At 35.3% G+C, this 20,795-nt stretch overlaps 1 protein-coding gene across 2 annotated transcripts in view; it reads left to right on the plus strand.

The window, feature by feature from the left end:
* Window positions 1-20,795, plus strand: part of IARS2 (isoleucyl-tRNA synthetase 2, mitochondrial) — a 33,089-nt gene that overhangs the window by 2,012 nt on the left and 10,282 nt on the right. For both annotated transcript variants that reach the window (XR_013992676.1, XM_081039427.1), the window contains exons 3-15: window positions 2,447-2,606; window positions 3,444-3,592; window positions 3,680-3,729; window positions 3,806-3,915; window positions 3,998-4,088; window positions 4,423-4,538; window positions 4,915-5,084; window positions 5,797-5,887; window positions 7,156-7,307; window positions 9,333-9,493; window positions 17,908-18,010; window positions 18,627-18,720; window positions 20,576-20,684. Coding sequence is in view for 1 of the 2 variants with exons in the window: in XM_081039427.1 (XP_080895553.1) it covers window positions 2,447-2,606; window positions 3,444-3,592; window positions 3,680-3,729; window positions 3,806-3,915; window positions 3,998-4,088; window positions 4,423-4,538; window positions 4,915-5,084; window positions 5,797-5,887; window positions 7,156-7,307; window positions 9,333-9,493; window positions 17,908-18,010; window positions 18,627-18,720; window positions 20,576-20,684 (1,556 nt within the window). In the remaining variant the exon portion in view is untranslated. The remainder of the gene's footprint in view (window positions 1-2,446; window positions 2,607-3,443; window positions 3,593-3,679; window positions 3,730-3,805; window positions 3,916-3,997; window positions 4,089-4,422; window positions 4,539-4,914; window positions 5,085-5,796; window positions 5,888-7,155; window positions 7,308-9,332; window positions 9,494-17,907; window positions 18,011-18,626; window positions 18,721-20,575; window positions 20,685-20,795) is intronic.

Below are 20,795 nucleotides of genomic sequence, written 5' to 3' on the forward strand. Positions count from 1 at the left end.
CAGCAAATAAAATAAAGATAAGTCTTGTCCTTTTGGAGCTTATGTTCTAGTCATGGAAGACGTCCATAAGATAAAATGTATACTAGATAGTTGCTATATCCTGAATATTTGTTTCTTCTCCGAAATTCACATGTTGAAACCTAATCCCTCATGTGATGCTATTTGGAGGTGGGGTCTTTGGGAGGTGATTAGGTCAGCAGTGGGATTAGTGCCCTTACCACAGAGACCCCAGAAAGCTCCCTTGTGAGCTCCCTTATGCCCTGTGAGGTCCTAGCAAGGAGGTGGACTGTGAACCTGAAGCGGGCCTCACCAGATCCGAATTTGCCGGTGCCTTGATTTTGGACTCCACAGACTCCAGAACAGTGAGAAATGAATTTCTGTTGTTTAAGCCACCCAGTTTATGCTGTTCTGTTACAGCAGCCCAAACTGACTAACACAATAGTGGAGGAAAATAAAACCAGGAAAGAACAATCGGGAGGGTCAGGTGGGCAATTTGTGATTTTATTAACTTGGTCTAGGATGTCTCCCTCATTGAAAAGGTGGCATTTGTGTCAAGTCCTCAAAGAAGCCAGGGATGGAGCTGCTGGAGCTCCCTGGGGTAAGAAAAGCCAAGTGCCAAGACCTGGAGGTGAACGTTTTCCTGGTGTGTTTGAGGAAGCCAGTGTGACTGGTCTGAAGTAAAGGAAGGGGAGAGTCCCATCAACAGTGCACAAGGATTCCCTTCTCCATATCCTCACCGACACTTGTTATTTCTTGTCTTTTTGATGATAGCCATTCTGACGCTGTGAGGTGATCGCTCATTGTACTTTTGATTTGCATTTCCCTAATTATGAGTGATATTGAGCATCTTTCTATGTCCTTCTTGGCCATTTGTATGTCTTTGGGAAAAAATGTATGTTTAAGGCCTTAGCCAGTTTTTAAATTGGATTATTTGCTTTTTCTTTTTTGCTGTTGAGTTGTAGGAGTTCTTTATATTTTTTGGATATTAACCCCTCATCAGATAGATGGTTTACAAATATTTTTTCCCGATTTGGTAGGTTGCCTTTTTTTTGTTGTTGTTTTCTTTTGCTGTGAAGAGGACAGATAGGATCTCTGATTTCAAAGAGTTTATATTTTATTGGTAAAGAACTAATAATAAATAAATAATTTTCACATAGGATTAAGTGGGAAGGAGGTTATTTATAAGTTGATTGATTTCAATGATATCCCTAAAGTGAAGTGTACAGATCTTTTTTTTTAAAGCTTTTTTTTTTTTTAAGATTTTATTGGGGAAGGAGAACAGGATTTTATTGGGGAACAGTATGTATTTTGGGGACTTTTCCCAGTCAAGTTGTCCTTTCAATCTTAGTTGTGGAGGGCGCAGCTCAGCTCCAGGTCCAGTTGCCATTGTTAGTTGCAGGGGACACAGCCCACCATCCCTTGCCAGAGTCAAACTGGCAACCTTGTGGTTGAGAGGACGCGCTCCAACCAACTGAGCCATCCAGGAGCTCAGCGGCAGCTCATTGACTTCATTCTAGTTGCGGAGGGCACAGCTCACTGGCCCAGGTAGGAATCGAACCGAGGACCACGGTGTTAGGTCCTCGTGTACAGATCTTAAACATATATAACTAGATGAATTTTTATGTCATGCGAGTATCACCCAGGTCGCAAGGCTCCCTCCTACCCTTTGGAAAGAAGTTTGAAAATTAGAGTTTTAAGTAGGGGAAGGGGTGGAAGGAATGTGTAATATCTTTTCTACTTTTGATAGATGTGGAAAGGAGGAAATAATTTTCTGGACTCCTACAGTGTTTTCTTTTGGGAAGAAGGAAATTGAGCTTGGAACCAAACCTATCCTTTGCCTTTGGTCTTCCATTTTATAATGGTAATATGTTCTTAAATCAGGCTCTCCTCCTCTCTAGTACCTAAAATGAACTAAGAAAGGTAAATCAGTTATAGACCTACGTAGTATAGCTAGAAGAGGTCTACTGTTCTATAAGAGTTTTGGTAATTCAGTAGTCTGAGTGCATTATGAATTCTGCATTGATTCTATAATATTTCTTAGCTAAATGTAAATAATATTGAATTACTTACATTAATGATTTTCATAAGAGTAAAGCAACTTTGTAATTGACTCTGGTTTTTAGAAGGTAAAAAATATTTCTTAAAGAGGCGGTATGGGCTGCTTATTTGCATATTCCAACTTTACAAACAAAGTAGTAATTTTGGGCATAATGTTTTTCACTTTGAAGTCTTTTGTTCTTTGATTTATTTTGGGGGGTTAATGGCATTTTAAAACTTCAAATATCTGTTATTCCTATAGTTATGTAGAACTTGAATTAGGAGGTTTAATAGGTTACTTTCTATAAAAATTGGGCTGTCCCAGTTTTTAAAAATGACATGGAGAAGATAATATAAATTGCTGGATATGTACTTTATGTATGCATGATGAATATCATTTTCTTTGCAGATTTTGAAAGATATAGCCAATCGATACCATATGATGAGAGGTTCCAAAATACATTTTATGCCCGGCTGGGATTGTCATGGGTTACCCATTGAAATAAAAGTATTATCAGAACTCGGTGGAAAAGCTCAGAATCTTTCAGCTGTGGAAATTAGAGAGAAAGGTAAGTAATCTCTGTTTCTGTTTTAAAATGATATTTGTAAACACTGGTGCCTTGGAAAAGTCAGTGCTTTATTCAAGATACCTTCTATGGTATTTTGTTGTTGTTATAATGAGATCTGTTGGAAGCCACGGTGTGTCACAGAAAATTCAGATTTTGTTTGACCTTCGTGAGAACTTATGTTTAGAGATTGAAGGAAATATTTGTAAGCATTTCCAAGTACATTTTTCAGTTCTGTAGTCTTCATATTTTGTGAAATTATTATTTTTGTCAGTGTTTTTATTTACTTTTCTGGCCAAGGCTGTTGACCTATTATTTCAGGTGATAAAAACAAAAGTACATTTTAAAATGCAAATATATTTTAAGTTAATCTATTTGATTCTTTAGTAGAATGTCAGGGAGGAATCTTCTATTCTTATATATTAAACTATTGTTTGGATATGATCATGAAGATTTTTTAACTTTATGAAACATCTTATTATTGGCTTAGACTGGAGGTACTGATTAATTTTTTAGTGTATAATGAAATAATTATTCTTAAATTAAAAAATAATGAAGAATAATTTTTCTAGTTTATTTGTTCTAAGTGTAAGTTCATTGTAGAAAGCCTGGAAAATACAGAAGATGGTAACAAATATATTAGCTTTTGAAATTCTAGTTAATTTTAGAATTTGAACACCTTTCAAAATAATTTTCCTGTTAAATAAATTTTATGATCTAAATTGTGTACAATATCTGCATTTAGAGAGATACATGCTAAATCATGTTTGAGAATTTGAATTTATTGGTTTTCAAAAATATTCTTTCTTCATTTTTTTTCTTTTTTTTTTCTTTTTTTAGCTAGATCATTTGCGAAAGCAGCAATTGAGAAACAAAGATCAGCTTTTATTCGTTGGGGAATAATGGCAGATTGGAATAATTGCTACTATACATTTGATGGAAAGTATGAGGCCCAACAGTTGAGAATTTTCTACCAAATGTATGATAAGGTAATGAAGTACTTTTTCCTTCAAGTGTATTAAATTGTAAGTCAGAAAATTCAAGCTTTCATCTAATCAATATCGTTCTTTTTATAGGGCTTGATTTATCGATCTTACAAACCTGTGTTTTGGTCTCCGTCATCGAGGTATTTATGTGTTTTTGATAAAGGAGAAATTTTGTAAGCTTTCCAAATACTTATGTCTAATGTTTTTAAACCTTAGGACTGCACTGGCTGAAGCGGAACTGGAGTATAATCCTGAGCATGTCAGTCGCTCAATATATGTAAAATTCCCTCTCTTGAAATCTTCTCCTAAATTGGCATCTCTTCTAGGTATAATGTATTCATTGCTTTGGTTTATTAAAGTTAGGGAATTGTAACACTTGCTAACATATTTAAAATTTGATTTTCACAGATGGTTCATCTCCTGTTAGTATTTTAGTCTGGACCACACAGCCTTGGACAATTCCAGCCAATCAGGCTGTTTGTTATATGCCAGATGCAAAGTAAGTGTATGATCGCATTTTTTTTATTTTATCGACAAATAGGATTGATTCCATTAGCATTATTTTGAATTTATTTCATCATTATCCTCTTAAAAGTTAGTGAGTTATAATTATGTTCATATAGATTTTATTAAGCTTTAGGTGATGCCGTTTAAGACCTTGTTTCCCCCTTTTTGGGAAAACAAAACAGAAATGTAACGGATGCAGTCCTTGGAAAATAGCACTTTTTTGATTTTGAAGTTAGCGTTGAAAATGTTTTACATCATTTTAGAAAAACTATCTGTGGCTTTTCTTTTTTCATTGCTAGTAATTTTCTCCTAAAATTCTATTTTAGTTATGCTGTTGTGAAATGTTCCAAATCTGGAGACCTCTACATCCTGGCTGCAGATAAAGTAACGTCTGTTGCTTCTACGTTGAAAACATCATTTGAAGTTATTTCAACATTTACAGGTGAAAATTTATAGATATTCTGACCATCACAGTCCTCAAAATATTGGGCTAATTTGAGTTCAGTACTTTGCTGAACATTGCTCATTCTGAATCAAAACAGATGTGGCTTCTGCCTTTCTGGAACCTGTTTTATGTTGATTGCAGTAAAGGAGAACATATATTAAACATGATAGGAGTATAGAAAAATATGAACATTGACAAAGGCACAAAAGGTAAAAAAATATTTCTGGCAAATATCCAATGTAAAATTGGACAAATGGCCTTTGTATAGTGTAGAATGTACAAATTTACTTTAAAATATTTATTTATCCAAATAGCTATTCTTAAAGGACTGCCATATGAAAGGATTCTTAATTGTGGTTTTCTTTCCCCACAGGTGCAGATTTGGAAAATGGTACTTGTGCTCATCCTTTAATGCCTGATAAAATCTCTCCTCTTTTACCTGCAAATCACGTGACCATGACCAAAGGAACAGGACTGGTTCACACAGCCCCAGCTCATGGCATGGAAGACTACAGTGTAGCTTCCCAGCACAACCTGCCCACGGTACCCTTTCTCTTTCTAATTATTGCTTTTGTAGAATTAAAGTGATAAATCTGACATCTTTATGTTTTGATAATAAATCATTTCTTCATAAGTGTGAAATGTTTAGGTTTGTGCAATATACTAAAGCCTTGTTAATTCATACTAATTGAGAAAGACTTCCTAGAATTAACACAATTATCAGCACAAAGTTAAAATTGAAGAATATTTATTAAATGGGGGCAGTTTTTTTCTTTCAAGTATTAAGTCACATAGACAATTACTTTTAGTCCCTGAACACTGGCAAGTGGATTTTACTAGTTTTACTTGTTGAAAAGTATAGTTATTTTTTTAAAACCGAAACAGTCCTCTTTAAATTTATATTATACACACCAGTGACTTAGCACGTTTTTCCATTTAGTTAACAGGTGAGTTTCAGTCATCACAATGTATGTACATTGTCATAGATCTGTACCTTAAAAGACACCAAATTAAAGATGGTTTAAGTATACTTTACTGTTTGTTTTTAGACTTCAGGTACATGCTTTAATAAGACATTTTTGCCTTTGGTGATTTAAATGTATAAATTTACAAATTCCTTTTAACTGAAAAGAAGTACCTACCCACATTTTCCGTGTCGTGGAAGAGTAGTCTAAACGAAGATGTTTTATATATATATTGTTTGGCCAGATATTGTCATAAGATGAAAATAATGGTTCAAAATGACACTTTGTAGGATTGTTTGGTGGATGAAGATGGGGTTTTCACAGCGGTGGCAGGTCCTGACCTTCACAAGAAGGCAGTCCTTGAAGAGGGAACAGATGTAGGTAAGTGTTGTCTATGTCGCTACCATAAATATATTTTTTCTGAAAAGCAGCCAGCAGTAACCTTTACTAGTTATTCTCCCATCTTATACTTTCAACAGAAACAATAAGCTAAAATTATATTTTATTTTGCCACATGGTTTGAAATAGAGTTTGGGACCCTTTCATCTTTTGCTTTGAAGTTGCTCCATTTAAGCAGATCAGGGCAGTCAGCTGGGAATGATGTTATTCAGAGCTAGAGATAATCATCAGCAGTATTGGTTTCCTGGAGGCTAAACTCAGCCTGGGGCTAGAATGTGCCTGAATCAGACACTCCTGACGCCTTTTGTAACCCGTGTCAATCACAGACCCACATGACCTGGTTTACTAAGACGATCTTGGGAGTCCTTCAGTCTTCAGTTGTCTTTCTGCCTTTCTGTGAATACGGATCCAGGGACCACGTGCTGTGAAAACCTTTCTTTGCCCACACTGAAGACTAAGGCTAGTGGTGGATTAGTTTCCCAAGGCCACGATAACAAATTACCATGAATTTCTGGCTGGAAACAACAGTTCTGGAAGCTGGAAGTCTGGAATTGGTGTGGGCAAGGCCGTGCTCCCCCTGAGAGCTCTGTGGAAGAGTCCTTCCTGCCTCTTCCGAGCTTCGGGTGGTTCCTGGGAACGTTGGTTTCTAAACCATTCCCTGGTTTACAGCTGTGTGGCTCCAGTCGCTACCTCCATTGTCACAGGTCCTTCTTTGCTCTTGTGTGTCCCTGTGTCCTCTCCTCTTCTTAGAAGGACACCAGTCATTGGATTTGGGACCCACTCTAATGCAGTGTGACCTCATCTTAACTTGATTATGTGTACAAAGACCCTATTTCCAAATAAGGTCACATTCCCATGTACCTAAGGGGTTAGGACTTGAACGTATCTTTTTCTGGGTCCAAATTCAACCCACTACATCTGGTTTCTTCTGGCCTGGAGACCATTTTAAGAGTGATGGTATGAAAGATTATGACTCGATTTTGAATGTAGAATTCTAACTATATCCTGTTCATCTTTGAAGTGAAGAGCGATGGGAGTGGCATAATTTGGATTCTGACTACGGTTTTACAGTCCTTGCATTTCTTGCCAGGAGATTCCCAGGTTAATGCCTTTGATACCTGGTAGGTGGTTACTCTTACTGACTGTCACCAGATTTAGTATACTCCTTGGGAGGTTAGAGAGTTCCTAGGATTTTCATAGTACTTTTAAATTATGTCTAATGTAAATTGTTATGGATTTTTTAAAAAAAGTTATAAAGATGCTTCAGGCCGCAAAGACTTTGTTGAAAGAGGAAAACGTGGTACACAGCTATCCCTATGACTGGAGGACTAAGAAACCAGTGGTTATTCGTGCCAGCAAGCAGTGGTTTGTCAATATCACGGATCTTAAGTCTACAGCCAAGGTATAAAAGACATCCTACTACAAGGTTTGGGTTTTCATGACCTCAGTGTGGAAGGGTTGCATATGAGGTTGAGGTGGGTTTAGGGAATAGAAAAGGTTACTTGTAAAATAGTAGAATTTTAGATCTGGAAGGAACTTGGATTTCCATTCTTTCATTATACACATGCGGAAAATGAGGCTTCTAGGGGTTCAGGGACTTGCCCAAATTTCCTGCCTAGTGTAGTGGAAGTACAGAATTAGGACAGGACTGAGTTTGGCAAGTTGTTTAACCCCCTCAGAATGTGTTGCCTCATCTATGTAAAGGTGGTAATAATGCTTACCTCACGGAGTAAGTGAATGAAAGTTTCCAGAACAGTAGTAGGGCACATAAGCATTCAAACAATGCTTTTAAAACCCTTGGCTTCCTTAAGATTGACATTGCAATCCATTTGAAAAGTTGTGGTGTTGTGTTAATAAATACTTTTCAACTGGTGTTCTAAATATTAATATTTGAGCTCTTTCATTCAGTATGTGTGCGTATTAGTGTTGAATCAACAAACAGAATCAACAAATAACTTGATTCTGTTGAATGAAAGAGCTCAAATATATCTTTATTAACCAGACTGAACATACAGACATTTTGCTTTATAGCTTGCATCTAACATATTACCATATTTTGTCATATGTTCATTTGTTGGCCTGGCAGTTTGGGGCCCTTGCCAAAGCTATGCGTAACAATTTACATTTTCTGTATTCCTGTAGAGTGGACAGCTGTGATATGGACTGGTGTTTGTGTTTTGCCTTCCAATGAAGCCTATTTTCCTTATTTGTAAATATTAAAATTTGTAACTTCCAGCTCTGCAAAGATGGCTTCAGAACATCCAAGTCTGATGTAGTATGGTGAAGCCAAATATTTTTTTAATGTCTTCATATACTATTTTCAATTGCTCTTTGCAGAAATAGAGAGAATAGTGATGTACTTCCATGTTTCTATCACCCAACTTCAACAATAATCAACTTCTGGCCAATTTTGGTTTTATCTACACCCCTCCTACCATTCTTTTTTAATCCCTACCCATTTGATTATTTTAAGCAAATTTCAGGCATTATTTCTCCCGTAAATACTTCAGTATATATTACTGAAAAATAAAGACTTTTTAAAACATAATTCCAATGCCATTATCACCACCTTAAAAAGTAATCATTATTCCTTAACAAAATCAAATACCCATCAGTATTCCCATTTTGTAGATTGCAGATGTTGCCATTCTGCCAGTAGGTGGTGCTACAAATGGTTTTGGGGGGGGGTCTGGTAGTTCAGGTACGTGAGGAAACTAAACATGAAACTGAAAATATAAAAATGCTCTTACTAATGGACAGAGAGATTTAAAGAAAAAAATGAAGTTAACATACTTGGGCCTTTTTTGAGATTTTTACCAAACATTTTTGCTATATAATGTATCTTTTGGTAAGTGACAAATGAAATGAAATCAAATGCTATAGTAGTTTACAACTTGTGGGGTGGAGGCAGGGAGGGTTCTTGAGAGATAGTAAGTAAATAAATAGCAAGTAACTTATTCTGAGAAAGTGTTTTTTTATGTTTTAAACCATTCTATGTAAAATTGGGTTATACTGTAATCCTTATTTTTCAACCAATGACAGTAGCTTATTTTTTTAAGCATTTTTATAACAAATGTTGAAGTCAAGTTTGAATTGAATTTTTTAACTGTAGTTTAATGATATTTCTACCAACTTGTTATTACCAGTTTTGATCTAGTGTGCTTGGAAATTGATATAAAATCTTTTGTCACATCCTCTAAAGATGATGATGCCTGCTCTTGATGTTATTTTTTAGGTCCTTTGTGGCCGTTTTAACTTTGCTCTGGAATCGTTTTTTAAGATTTTTGTGTGTGGGGTAGATGGTTGAGAGGATATGTGAATAAGAATAAACATCTAAAATAAAGAACTGTATTAGGCTAAATAGTGACAGTCCTAGAAAATTTGTTCTGCTTTCTCTCACTGGACTTGATTTGTGAATCAATTGCAGGAATTGTTAAAAAAAGTGACATTTATTCCTGGATCAGCCCTGAATGCCATGGTTGAAATGATGGACAGGCGGCCATATTGGTGTATATCAAGGCAAAGAGTTTGGGGTGTTCCAATTCCTGTGTTTCATCATAAGACAAAAGATGAATTCTTGATCAACAGGTAGAACTCTTTCTAAAATTTTTCAGCATTTTAAAGCAAGTTGTATATTCTTTAAAAATGGAAAAATAGTGGACTTTTGAGAACTGATATGTTACATAAAACAGTCTAAAATGATCTTTTGCAGGAGGGAATAAAAACGTAAATTTCAAAAAGATCCTTTCATATGATTGAAATTTTGACAACTATGTTTTTTTGGTATTGATACTTAGAAGCAAAGGCTCTTTTTTTTTTTTTTTAAATGAGAATTCATTGTTCCTGTGTGCCTAGCATCTTGCTAGATAAGGTATGTGGAATCCAAAGATAAATAGTATTTAGTGGGGGAATCCCGGTGTGTAATTTTTCTTTAGGAATTAGAGTCACTCTCTTAACTCTGAGTCTACTGTCTGTCCCTGTCAGTAGAAATGGCATTATGTCATTGTTTAGATGGTTTAGAATTTAAGAGACTATAATATATTTAAATGTATAAAGTTACATTTATTCTAGTGATGATTACATTCCCAACTTTTTTTTCCCTTTTTTTTTTTTTTAATTTGCAAAGATAACACATGGACATAGTTAACAATTCAGAGTAGAAAAGCTTATACAGTGAAAAGAAAATTTTTTTTCCAATGCAGACACAAGTTCCTTTGAAGCAGTGAACAAACTGACGTGGTCACCCCTGTTCTTAATGAGGTGGTAGTCTAGCTTGTTTATCTTCTAGTAAATTCGGGAGGGTTTCTGTATTGTTGCTGTTACTAACAGATGTGGAAATGGAAATATTAATCACTTCTCTTCGGAATACATCCTAGGCTTTCATTTTGTTTCAGTAATTTTGTTTTAATTTGATTAATGGAATTTTTACTAAATTATGCTTTAACTTGAGTAAAGAGTTTTAGCACATTTTGCTAAGAGTTTTCACATTTTATTAGTTGAGGATCCAGGAAGGGTTTTGAGGGCATGAGGACCATCTAGTCATGGGGACTTCAAGAAACAGAAGACGTAGAGTTGAATGTCCCTACCTCGGGTTTCTTATCTTTTTTTTTTTTTAAGTTTCTACTTTTCGTTGTCAACAGTATCAGTATTTCTTTAGGTGGTCCTTTTATGAGAACATGTATTTAGAATTTTTTTAAATGTTTGATTAAAATGGTTTCTTGTTTTGTTTTGTTTTGTTTTAATCACTTATAGCCTCATATTAGGTAGTACTTAGCATCATTTGTGTGGAAGTTCCTTTTCAAATTGAAATATGGGTTGCATCACGATTTGGCTGTGTCACTACTTTTCTGGTGATCTGACCCTTTATGGCAGCTTGGCTCAGAAGGAAAACTAGAGGCTATGCCTTGGGCAAATACCAAACCATAAACCAGCTCATTTGCTTCATACACAGAGGATGTGGTATTTGAGTAGAGCCTTATGGATTAGGTAATTGCAGTACTGGGATCAGTAGGAGCGAAAACCTGGAGGGGGAAAGCATAACATGTATAGGAACATAATGGGCTGTAGGGTATATGAGGGGAATTTCAGAAAGATAAACATTAAGAAAGATTGTTTCGAGCAAACTGTAGTGAGACTTGAATGCAGAGTTAAGGAATTTACATGTTTAAGTTCGCATGAGGAGTAAGAGTATGTTTTAGGAAAAGAAACTAGATTCTAGGGACCAGGAAGTCATTGTAAAGCTATTTCAATTTTATTACAATTTGGAGCCAAGACGCTTTGGCCTAAGTATTGGTGCTTTTTATTTTTAATTGAACACTTGATCAGATATTAACTGCTAATATCTTGATACCTGTATTAAGAATTAAAGTTGAGAGAAATACACAAGTATTGTTTAAAATTCCACGCTGGATAGTTTTCTTTAAAGCAATGTCTTTTATAGGCCACTGTCACTGTTTCTCATTCTTTTCGGTATTAAGAGAACAAGTTTTTTAGGGAATTTCCTTGAATTGATTGAGGTAGACCATATGTGTATATATTAGTAGATCAAACAGGTTCATTTGATCATTATTTAATCATGACAGCAAAGTGGTACATAGGTTGATTGATTTACTTAAGCTAGACGAAATAAATGTGAGCTTTATTAGAAAAACACCAACAGATATTCATTAGGTATCATTTATGTTTTATTTGTAGTTAATACATAGTTGTGTTACAGATTCTTGTGTTGCTTGCATGGTGTTTGTTGGTTTCTGATTTTTGAAGAAGCAGAGATATACAGAATATTGGCCTATAGAAATGACAGACACAGTTAGTCATATTGTCTGTCAATTTATAGGTCATTCTCCTGTACACCATTTGTTAGTTCCCAACTTGGCCCCATACGCAGAGAGCAGAGGACTTCAGATTGGTAGGTGACAGTGTTAATAAGTAAGGGAACGTTACTTACAAGACTTGTCTTAGACGGCCACCAGGTGAGTAGATCTCTGCACCTGCTTGCCAGAATCTTAAAGTGTATAATAGAGGCCTTCAGTCACATGTACCATCCAGAGGGTCTCAACAACACCTTACTCTCTCAAGGCTGTGTCATTGGGCAGCTTCTAGCAGAGGGAAAGCAAGCAGAACACACATTCCAAGGACAAGGCAGAGGGTGAAGAACTTTCAATTGCCTGGGTCCAGCTCAAGGGTCACATCCTATGACCTCCAATACCATTTCTTAATGTTGACTAATCTCCTTCCATTGTTGGGTATTTTATGTGACAAAACACTTGATTTAAGAAAATGGATGTTAATTCATCATTACGTGTCACATTTTTGAAGGTAGCACGACACGTTATCTTTTTTCCTTACTTACATGAGAATCAAGTGATCCTGCTTTTCCGTCTTTGGATATGCTTTTCCGCGAGTTGGTGACCATCAAAAGTAACAACATCTCCACTGGAAATTGGTACACAGTCCACATGGAGTTGCTGTTACACTTGATAATTCCATTAAGTATGTGAAGAGTCCTTCAGCTTTTCTGGATGAAAGTCTATAAATCTCTTAAGTACACTTAATTCATAGAAGAAATCTTCATTTATTTCATGTTCGAAATACATTTAGAGACTGGCATATTTGAAACGCTAATGTTTAATTTTGATTTGAATTAATGTTCTCATTTACACTTTATATTCATATTTGTATTTTTCTCAAGAAATAATTCCATTTCTGTCTTTAACATCATTGATCATGTAATCTAATGCCATTATAATTTAGGTGGAAATCTATTCCTGGTTAATAAAGACAAAATAAATACTTTTTAGCATAAAAAAGATAAAATATAGAACCACTTGCTGTCTAGGAAGGAAAAGAAGTTGTTAGGTAAACTTCTTTCATTTCAGATTACTGTAATTAATTTGACAATGTTAATACAATAGTTAGCATGCACTTAGGGAACTTAGCTCCTGATTTCTGGGTATTATGAGAAGTTTACTAGAAACAGGCAAGAAATTTCCAGTTTAACTTGAGTGTACGCTGTAGTTACCTCAGTTTTTTACTCAGATTAATAATTAATGAACTTTTGGTGAAAAAAATGTATAGTGTTCATTAAATAAAGTTTCTTCAAAATCATTTCCTGTCGCCTTTAAAACATAAGTATAGCATTAAATTAAAAATAGTGTCCTCCTCAAATTTCATTGTTCTAGTATTAAATTTAGTAAATAAATTTAGTAAATAAATATGAAACATATAGCCTCTTACCTCATTCTTATTCCAGTAACTTGCAGAAGAAAAGTTGTCTTACAATCCTGAATGTTTTTGCTTTTATAGAGACAAAACACAGAGCAGCAGTTTCTTCATTACCTAGTAACCCCAATGCTGCTTACTTTCCAGTAGCCGCTAAATAAGCCTTCATCCCAGTTGATGTCAAAGTCCAAAATGATTGGTTGGTGCTGTAGTTGCTCATATTACCTAGTGAATTTTCACTGATTGAAACATAGGGGCATTTAGTGCATGAGTTTAGATAAGGCTCTTGCGTAAAGTACAAAGTTTTACGATGGACTTATTGCTTTATGAAATACAGCATTCAAATGGAAGCATATAGATTATGTAGCGATAAGTGATTTCACCCATTTAATCAACAGTAATTTACACTGATCTTTAGGTTATGTTAACTGTATTAAGTATAGGATATTATTAACAAAATAAAGGCAGAAAATTCTTAAATTTCCCAAGACAGATGTTGACGTCTTTCTTGTATTTTTTTCTGAAGAATATTTAATATCACTAAGAAATGCCTACAAAATTGCTTTGAAAAATTTTAAAGCGTGATCTCAGTTTTGTTATAAAAAATTGTACTTCTAAGTATTTATCCTAGGGAAATAAAAGGACTAATGTCTCATACAAAGGTATATATGGAAGGATATCTAATACAGTGTTTATAAAGGAAAAAGGATATGAAAGACAAGAGATAATTTAAGTCAATTTTGAAAGAATGAATTGACAGCCATTAAAATGGTAGCTCAGTTCTTAATGGTTGCCTCGTTCCCAGTGTATGAAAATCAAGTAAATGTAACCCATCTAATATGTGCCTGTTTCTAGGTTTTTGCTGCAGTGCTATAATGAGTATCTGTTGAGTACTTGTGCAGCCTTTACTTGTATTTTTTTCCAAATTATCTTTTCAGATTTTGAACATTAAATTTATCCTTATTTGGAATCCAGCAAACCTCAAGAGTTTGTAGGTCGTGTGTGTTTATTTTTATTGCAAGTTTTATTTTTAAAGCTCTTTGTTTTTAAATGTTTCCTCTCAAAACTTAAGTAATATACTTGTCTAAGATCTCAAAATAGTACTGAGAAAATGTAGCCATTAAAACTTGAATTTTGGTTTGACAAGAAGAGCTGGTTGACCAAACTTGGTGGGGAAGTTACGTTAATTACATGCCGACTGCGAAATGGGAATCTTTCTTTGTTGTTTGGTATTTTTAGTTATAGACTCAGTAAGATACTTGAGTATAGTTCAGTAATACTTAAAATATAATACTAAATCTTCATAGAATTATCTTCTACCATGTTTTCCCGAAAATAAGACCTAACCGGAAAATAAGCCCTCGCATGATTTTTCAGGATGACATCCCCTGAACATAAGCCCTAATGCATCTTTTGGGGCAAAAATTAATATAAGACCTGGTCTTATTTTCGGGGAAACACAGTATTTAGGGATATAAAAAGTAACTGTCATTAGAATTGAATTTGGCATTCTAAAATGGATTACATGTAAGTACATCTAGTTGTAAATTACTGACTAAAACATTAGCACTTTTTCTAAGTATAAAATTTTTCTCGTAGCCTTTTTCCTCACAGCTTTTCCCAGTGTTCCTAGAAACTGAAGCTCAGAAACATAATACGATGTATTCCTGTCAATATCCAACAGGGGCAGGTAGACTCCGGGTTTTGTACTTAGTGCTTGTTCTGTCAGCAGTAATCTGAGATTCCCTGGTGCCCACCTTCATCTCAGGGTCACGGTTTCATTAAGCATGGGCAATAAGTCTTTCTGCCTTTGCTTAGGAAATCCAAGAGGAGAGGAGTATAAAGTTCCCGGTTAGAGAGGCTGAATGGAGAAGTAAAAACAGCTTTGAACCATGATTTAGGAGACACAATCTCAAGGCCGACATTTAATTGTATTACTTGCTTAAGCTCATGATTGTTAAGGAATCTGGAAGCACAAAACAGTTTGCAAGAGCTACTAAGTTGGTTTTTCTGTGAATCCAGTTAGAGTGCTTGTAAAATACTTTGAAAAGTGTAAAGTGTGGTGTATACATAAATGCTTTCATTTTGATTAATAGTAAAATTGGTCCTAACATTTCTACCTTATTTCCTAAATTAATAATGAAATTTGAACCATTTGCATTTACTTTTGTATTATTTTTTATCTGATTATTTCTAACACATTTTAGATTATTTTGCTATTTTATTTTACTGTTTACCTAAAATTGCAATCTAATGACAATATTGTAAAAAATAAAAAGGCAAAACGACACTCATTTTTAGAATCATTCTTTTTGATGAAAATTTCATACTTAGTATGAACAGCCTATCTATTGTAATTGTGTGTGTACAAATGACTTTGCTAGTATTTTTCTCCTTTTTGGTCCTTTCAGTGTAATAACATTAGGTCTCGGGTAGGAGGGTTAGATTTATTGAGATTTTCTATTATAGGATATTCATATTTTCTTAACTGATAAAGTGTTCTGTGCAAACTGCATAAAATGGTAATAAGTAACCAAAGAGTCATATAAATAGCTAATTATTGCACAAAGTTTTATGGTCTCATTACAAGTTTATCTTTACTGTTAAAGTCCATCTAAAATGTGTGATTGTATTAGAAATAGGGACTTATGCTCATTTTAACATTCTTGTTATTTATAATTTCTTCAAAATAGGTGCTGGTAGCATTATATTTTTCAATCTATACATCATGGTATACAAGTTTAGCGATATTTTGCTATGGTAAGGTATTTCAAATTTCAATGTGTAGAGCATATTTAATTTATCATACCCATTTGATTTTTGCTTCCCACAAGTTTTTTTAATAAACACTTCCGTTTATCTGTGAATTATCAGACCCAGAGAGTTTAAATGATTTGCCCTACATAGTCGTGATTAAGAAGCAGATGCAGATTGAGAATTTAAAGCTTTTTCCTGTGCATTACTCTTTCCATTTTCATCGACTCGTGGACTTACAGTTATTAATGGAGTAGTAGAAAGAAGGATAATACAAATTTGGTTTTAGTATCGCGTTTCCCCGAAAATAAGACCTACCTGAAAATAAACCCCCGTTAATTAAGATCGTCAGCCAGATGGATGCATTTAGTACGTTATGACAATGTTCCAGAAGAAGATGATATGACTGTATTTGAATAAATGTAGATTGTTGTACATGAAAATATAAGACATCCCCTGAAAATACGCCCTAATGCATCTTTTGGAGCAAAATTAATATAAGACCTGGTCTTATTTTCGGGGAAATAACGGTGTAAGACCCGGTCTTATTTTTGGCGAAACACGGTATGTGTATTTTAACTAATTTAAATATTAACAAAAGTATGTGTTTTAGTAATTGGTTAACAAAATTAACTGTCAAAAATTTAGCTGACTTCAGAGAATGTTTGAATAATGCTTACATAATTCTTAGTAATGGGTGCCAGACATTGTCTAGGCATTATATATATAAGCTTGATTAATATCTGTAATAGCTTGCTTAATGATACTGTTATTTGCAGTTTACAAACCCGGGTACGGAAATGTTAAGTGCTTTGCCCAGGGTCACGTAACTAGAAAGTGATGGAGCCAGGAATTAAACCAAAGCTGTCTGGCTCTAGGGACCAGGCATTTGAACATTATATAAACTGACTCAATGGAGAACAAGTAGAGGAAGTTGTAATGTCAATAAAGCTGTGGTAATAAATTAAAAGTATGTTGTTCCTGTGAGAAAATTGAGTATAAATTTCCCCCTGGGTGTAATTTTCAAATAATTTATAACTGTTATCTTCCCAATGATACGGTCAATTGATACGCATTTATTGGCTTTCTGTTGTGTTAGGCCATGTGCTAAGTTTTACATGAATCGTCTCATTTAGTGTGCAGTCATTCTAAGGGAAACACCTAGGATCACTAAAATGTAAGTTCCATGAGGGCAGGAATCTTGTCTCCAATGCCTAGAACAGTGTCCAGGACGTTGGAGGTACTCAGTAAATATTTTTGAACCAATGAACTGGACAATAACCGAGACTCAGAGAAGAATGCAGAGCTTGTGCGTCGTCATGTATATATAAAAAGTAGCAGTCAGGCTGTAAGCCTGGGTATCTGTTGTCAAAGGTTGGGTCTCACTGTGTCTTTGCTCTTGGGCAGATGGATGTGGACTTAATCCTGTAAGCAGGGATGGGGGCACTGGAAGATTTTGAGAGGGAATTGGTGTGATAAAAGCAGTTTGGGAATGTGCTTCTCTCAGACTTGTGTTTTCAAATTAAAGAGATGAGCGTTGGGGACAAGTCAAACCATTGGCGTCAGTCTGGTATGGAAGCAGTGAAATTGGACTAATATAGTGTTAGTGAGAACGAGAGCCAGTTTCAAAGGTGGCACTGTCAGATTGTGCTGGTTTAATTTGGGCAGAAATTGGAGGTGTGACGTAATTAGGAGGTTTTGAATATAGGTGACTGAATAGAAAATAGATTGCTAGAAATAGGGAAATCAGTAACTGAAATGGATATTGGGAGAAGTCATTTTTCTTCTTTTAAGGGATACATAAGATTTATTTCATTTTTGAGATATACTGATACTATTTATATTGAATCACAGATGATAGCAGCAGCCAAGTAAGCAAGTAATTGAAGATAATACCACTAAAGTTTGGGGGGGAAGATAGGAAAAAATATCCCGCAGAAAGGAAAAAAATATTACTATTTTTAAAATGTTTGGTGGTAATCACAATACTTACTTGAACAATTCTGCTTGCCCCCCCTGCAAAATAGCCAAACCATCGAGCATATTATTAAACTAGTGGAACAACATGGCAGTGATATCTGGTGGACTCTTCCCCCTGAGCAACTCCTTCCAAAAGAAGTCTTATCTCAGGTCAGTTTCTACTTGTATTGAACAGCCTTTGTATGCATTGTATGACCTAATAATGACAGATGGGATTCTTGGGAGTTAAAGTAATTACATTATCATGTACAGTTAATGAGTTTTTTCACCATACATGAGAACCAGTGCAGTTTGAGAGCACTTTTGTTTAGCTAGAGAAGCTTGGTAGTTAATGTAGCAGTGGAGTGTGAGGGTTATTTGTTCTCATTGAGGGACAAAATTTTAACTGACTTGGTTGACTAAGTAGGTAGAGTCGTGATTCTGAGAGAACAGTGCATACTAACTAACATGGGTACGTCAGGACTTGGTGGGATCTGAATTAGAGTCAACCGATCGTATCATACACCAAAAAATCCGCACTGGAAGATTATTTTAAGAAAATAAACAGTTTATGTTTACACTAAGAAATGTGTAATGAAACAAAGTGGCCACAGTCACGTCTGCATGTCAATGAGTCCATCGTACTTAATTGGGAAATATTTTTACATGTTTTACAATTTACCTTAAAATGTGAATTTAATGGCTGTATTTCATTTCCTCAAGACTTTTTTGAGTATTTATTGTGTACATCTCACATAATTAAAATGCTTTTACATGGTCTTACTAGGTCGGTGGCCCTGACGCCTTGGAGTACGTGCCCGGTCAGGATATTTTGGACATCTGGTTTGATAGTGGAACTTCATGGTCTCACATTCTTCCAGGTAATTTTAAATAATAGTTTATTTACCAGTTAAGCAGTTTTGGAAATACATGACGTTAGTTAGAAAAAAACCTATACTCAAAAAAAAAATTTTTTTTTTTGCTTTATTTGGAAGACCTGCTCTAATGTAACTGGACCTTTGCAGATCATTTAGTCCAATGATTTCTAAACTTTTGTTTTTCCAAATGAAATTTTATATAGAACCACAATATGTTAGATAAAAGTGGGACTGTTCTCCCTCCTAACCTCCTTGGCCCACCTGGGAACCTCAAGGCACCCAGTTCTATAAAACAAAGTTTGGAATCACTGAACTAATTGGACCCCCAGCATTTTTCAGAAGAGGAAATGAGATTGAATTAAATAGATGATGGCAAAATAGGTGATGGTCACATAATTTAGTGTCAGACCAGAACTCAGGTACCCTGATTTTCAGTTCTCCTTCTTCTATACTGCATTGCCTTTTCACAGCTCCCTCTCCCCTGATACAAGACAACTACTAATATTATACTTACTCATCGGGTAAGTGTTTGCCTCATTGGCTAAGGGAGAGGAGAGATTCAGCAGGAACTAGAAGGGAATAGTAGGAGAAGGCACATGCGAAGATGTGATTAGATGCTTGAGAAGAAATGTCACTGAGGATACTAACTGAAAAGTCAGAGGTGAAATGAAGAGTGTGGCTTGTCCTCACTGAGGGTAGAGACAGGGACGAGCTGGCAGGGAACTAAGGACGGATCAGACAGTTCCTTGCACCGCGACTGAGGGCCGACTTTGGCCCAACAGATCCCGTTTGCTCTCTGGAGCAAGAGAATGTGGGGAAAACAGCTTGTCTGTGTAGCTGGCCAGTGTTAAAGGGATTGAAAGGGCCTGCCTGTCCTCAAGTTCCCTTGAGCTATACTTCTGGTTCTAGGCCTTAGGATTGAGAGGACAGCAGTATGGTTCCTAGCAGGTAAATATTCCTTTATTTGGGCTTTTTCAGCTTAGAAAATTTGAAAAGCAAAATGCGTATCAATTCATGTTTCCTTTGCATGACGGCTAAAAATGTACATAATCCATAATGCCCCAATATGTTACATATTAATAAAATGTTTACAATTTTTTATGTAATCATTTTCTGAAATACTTCCTAAGTTTCGCCCACAGTATTTAAGAGAAAATGTTGAGTTTAAGTACTTTGTTTTCCTAAATTATATTGAAAATGTGGGCAAATAACACTACATAAGATACTGCAGGTAGTTTATGTAGTGTTATAAACAGGCAGAAGAGTTACCTACGACCATCTTTATGGGGCAGCATCCTGAATTTCAAGAGGATACCGTATGTGAAATAGTGCTTGTGCAGTATATTTCAGAGTTCATTCACTGCTCCGGCCTTGGTGAGAACTGCTGCTAGTAGCATTGTTGCTTTTTAAGTGCAGCAGTGCAAGTTATATTGGAGCCATGGACTGGATTAAACTGCACGGAAAGTGTCCATAAAACTGATATGTGCCGCTGTCCATGGTACCGATAGAGTTTAGTCTACTCACTCTATTTCTAGTTTGTGATATTCTTAACGAAATACTTGACTGTGATAGAAATAATTTATTAAATACAATTCAGTGGTAAAAATGTACCTGATTAGTAAATCATTTTTTTCTTCCCAGTCATATTTAGGTAATTAATTCAAAGAAAGAAAATGTGTTTAATTTAAACATGTATGTTGCATGCATAGGAGGCTGCCAGAACATAAATAAACTACCACTATCGGTAATACATAAACCCAATTTTAGACTGTAGTTTTGACTGTTTCATTCATACTCTTCATCAAACCGTTGTTTTCCTATTTTAACTAAATTTCTGTAATTTTTAATACTTCTTGAGGTACTGATCAAAGAGCAGACTTGTACTTGGAAGGAAAAGACCAGCTTGGCGGTTGGTTTCAGTCATCGTTATTAACAAGTGTGGCAGCGAGGAAAAAAGCGCCTTTTAAGTAAGTATTACTTAACAAGTCAGCACACTTGGAGTACTTGGAAGTACTTGGAGTACTTCTGCTGGGTACCAGCCAGTGTGTGAAGCCCTGTGCTGAATGGTATATACAGAA

Source organism: Rhinolophus hipposideros (genome assembly GCF_964194185.1).
Source record: "Rhinolophus hipposideros genome assembly, chromosome: 26".
NCBI lineage: Eukaryota > Metazoa > Chordata > Mammalia > Chiroptera > Rhinolophidae > Rhinolophus > Rhinolophus hipposideros.